This window comes from Leptodactylus fuscus, chromosome 4, assembly GCF_031893055.1.
Source record: "Leptodactylus fuscus isolate aLepFus1 chromosome 4, aLepFus1.hap2, whole genome shotgun sequence".
In the NCBI taxonomy this organism is placed as follows: Eukaryota; Metazoa; Chordata; class Amphibia; order Anura; family Leptodactylidae; genus Leptodactylus; species Leptodactylus fuscus.
In genome coordinates this window covers 73,355,673-73,359,146 of record NC_134268.1, presented here as the reverse complement: position 1 = coordinate 73,359,146, position 3,474 = coordinate 73,355,673, and the positions used below count along the sequence as shown (strand labels likewise).

General features: G+C 41.0%; 1 protein-coding gene across 1 annotated transcript; it reads right to left on the bottom strand.

Moving 5' to 3' along the window:
• Window positions 1-1,997: 1,997 nt before the first annotated feature.
• Window positions 1,998-2,870, bottom strand: LRRC30 (leucine rich repeat containing 30). Its single transcript, XM_075271974.1, has one exon. The coding sequence runs from the start codon at window positions 2,868-2,870 to the stop codon at window positions 1,998-2,000; it is 873 nt and encodes a 290-aa protein (XP_075128075.1).
• Between the last annotated feature and the right edge of the window lie 604 nt (window positions 2,871-3,474).

The following is a 3,474-nucleotide window of genomic DNA, read 5'->3' as shown; positions in this document are numbered from 1 at the left end:
ATGTTGGTATTGGGACCCATCATTCTCTTTCTCCCCAGCGCAAGTCTTCTCTGTGGCATTCTGGGATTTCTGGTGTGCACTTTATACCACACCTGCCAACTCTCCTTGAGCATCTTGGAGGAGTGATCTCCTAGGGTTTCCGGAGCGAATCTCAAAAAGGTCACTAAAAGAGTCATGGGTAGGGAGGATGAAAAATCAGGAAAGATAGTGCTGATTCTGTTTGGAATGGCCGCATGATTATCCTCAGAATCTCAGGGTGTAGTGCTTTTCCCGTATGGGATATGAGGAATAAGATATAACAGTGTAGTTTTAGCTAGGGTCGCAGGACGTCTGGGTACCAGGTCGTTCCGATGAAGGACCAGGATGCACTGAGAGATAGATTAGAATATATAGCTCACAAAGACCCAGGTAAATGCGCTCCTTATTGACAAACCAAAATAATGCTTCAGAGTGTGATAATCCAGGCCTTATTGTGAACAGATAACACATTTAGGGGTATCTATGCGAGCAAGCAAAAAGCGCTCCTTCATCAGATCTTAGAAGAACTTCAAGGTGATGATGATCGTCTATCAATCTTTTGGGGGGATATCCTGATATGTTCTCAGTTCCCTCTCCTCACGATGAGCTCACATATTACATGGCCATTTCCAGTCACCTCACAGCTGTAGTTCACCTCACAGGCAGCTCACAGCGTTTGACGAGAACCAATAGTTTTACCACGCACTGTCACATCACTGCCTACATCTTCTTTCCTCGCCGCTCTTCCTAACACGTTTTGTGCCGTCGGTGATGTGACAGTGCAGTGCGTGGTAAAACTATTGGTTCTCGGCAGAAGGAAGAAGACAGGTAAAGTATAATAGAGTGGGGAGTAGGGAGGGAGGAGTAGGAAGAGGGAGGGGGAGTAGGCTGAGTGAGTTAGGAAAGGCTAGCAGGTGGAGGAATAGCTAGGGAGACAGGGTATTGTAGCAGGAATGTGAACTGAGCCTAAGGGCTCGTTCACATCTGCGCCCCGGTCTCCGTTCTGCAGGTTTCCGTTTCCTGCACAGAACAGAGGCAGGAGACGGAAACCTGCAGGACTCTTTCTCCCCCATTCATTTGAATGGGTGAGAAAGCTGTCCCGCCGTGATCGGCGGTGAGCGTTTTATGCTCTCCGCCGTGAAACCAGGTTTTTTAATCCAGACACAGAGTCGGACATGCAGTACTCTGTGTCCGGATTTAAAAAACCGGTTTCGTGGCGGAGAGCATAAAACGCTCACCGCTGCTCACGGCCGGACCCGGTCTGTGGTTTCCGTCTTCTTGCATGCAGAAGACGGAAACCACATAACGGAGTGCCGAACGCTAGTGTGAACCTAGCGTAAGCTGTTTTTAGACACCAGGTGAGTGTGTCCTCATTTTATTTTTACTAATCACTTTCCCCAATATATTCTCCTTTTTTGAACACAGAAAGTAGTTCTATGTACTGTATTAACTTTATTTCTATTTGTTATCTGGTTTTTTTATTCTTTAATGTTTGTATATTGCATTGAAATATTTGGAATTTGTAGCTAATTTATTAATTAATAACGGTCTCACATTACAGAATGTTTAAGCCATAGCGCTCTTCTGATAAGATATTACATTGTAGGGAAGTACACACCTGTTTAGTACATATGTAAAATCAATAATACATTTCTCCAGCAGATGGCCCTAAAGCATTTTCGAGCTTGTTATCCCTTACATTATACACTGCGTGATAAAGAACTTATTCCATATTGTACAGCAATAAAGTTTGATATGAGATAATGTATAAAATACTATAACAAATTTTCATATATTACCCTTTTACTCCATAAATACAAAGGTTTACTGAAAAAAAAAGTTAAACAATTATATCAATGTGTTAAACATTAAAACAAATCCATAGGATATTGTACAGAAAATATTTCCCATCTTACATTGCACAAAATGCAGTTTTCTTCTTGTGCTGAGCCATGTGTTGGCTTTCTATTTTGTTATAGTTAGCTTAACTTCTGTATGTCTTTAAGGTAACTAAACAGCATATCGAGTCCCCCTTGCACATACTCGGACAAAGGCTTGACTAAAGGATTATTTAGAACGTGAAGTCCTTTGTCCAGCGGGTTCCAGGCAATTCTTTGTAAGTTTATCAATAGGTGTAGATCATTGGGAAGACTTTGTATTTTATTGTAATCCACATTCAACAGCTCCAAAGTGGTCAATAGGCAAAGTGCACGAGGCAATACAGAAATGTTATTGTTGTCAATGATCAATATCTTCAAGCTTTCCAGATATCGAATGCTCTCCGCAATATTTTCAATCTTATTTGATCCCAGGTGTAGAAAATCCAATATCTTCATCTGAAAGACACATGCAGGAATGTTAACTATCCAGTTATTACTTAAATTTAGCTTCCTTAGCTTGGACAAGTCACTGTATGATGAGGGAAGTCCTGATATACAATTGTGTGACAAGCTGAGGACCTCCAGCTTCCTGCATAAGCCCACTTCTTCTGGCATCTCACACAAGTAATTCATGTTGACAAAAAGAACCTTGAGGTTCCTTAGTAGTCCGATCTCCTTTGGAAGGTGAACAATGCGATTTCCGCTCAAGTTCAGCACCACTATTTGTTCAAGTTTGGCCACTGCTGGAGGAACCTTAGACAGTCGGTTATTTGACAGATTGAGTTTTTCTACTGATTTCATGTGCCAAATGAAGCTTGGAATTTCCTCAGCATTCTTTAAGACATAGTTGTAGATTACAGGGGACAATAGATCTGATTCTGACAAAATCTTGAATGACGATGGTTTTTCTGTTGATTTTTGTCCTTTTGCTTGTTTGTTCTTGGAATGTTGATGTGAGTAATGGGCTCCCATGGCTTCCTAAACAGCAGATTCTTATTTTGCATGGAAGTCCTCTTTTGATATTCACAACCTGGAGAACCATTGAACCTGGAAACAGCTGATCTGAGTAAAATGCTGCTGGTGAGGTCTTCATAGGAGTTCAGCTAACACGACTCTAGAAGGACTTTGATTCGTCTTGCTTCTCTGCACGAGTCAGAGTTGTATTCTATAACTGGGAAAGTGCTGAAACCCTTGTTCTTGGAACTGCTTAACACACAAGTACAACGACACGCCAAGCCAGCTGTCACTGTCACTACTTCTAGCTTTATAGGAATGTCTCATCATGTCTTCATTTACCTCTGATCACCAGTAAGCCCAATGTAACTTCAACAGATCAAGTTTCTTAAGACTTAATTTAGTTGTTAACAACTTACAGGTACAAATAAGTCATTAAAAGCATTGTGTGCATAGCAAATGCTTGGCTAACAAAGTAGAGACGGGAAACATCTACAAAATATCTAAAACTATAAAACCTTTCATATGATTTCATAAAGTATTCATTGTCTGACCACATGCCAATGGTCTTAAAGGGCAGCTTTATATACAGTCCTATGAAAAAGTTTGGGCACCCCTATTA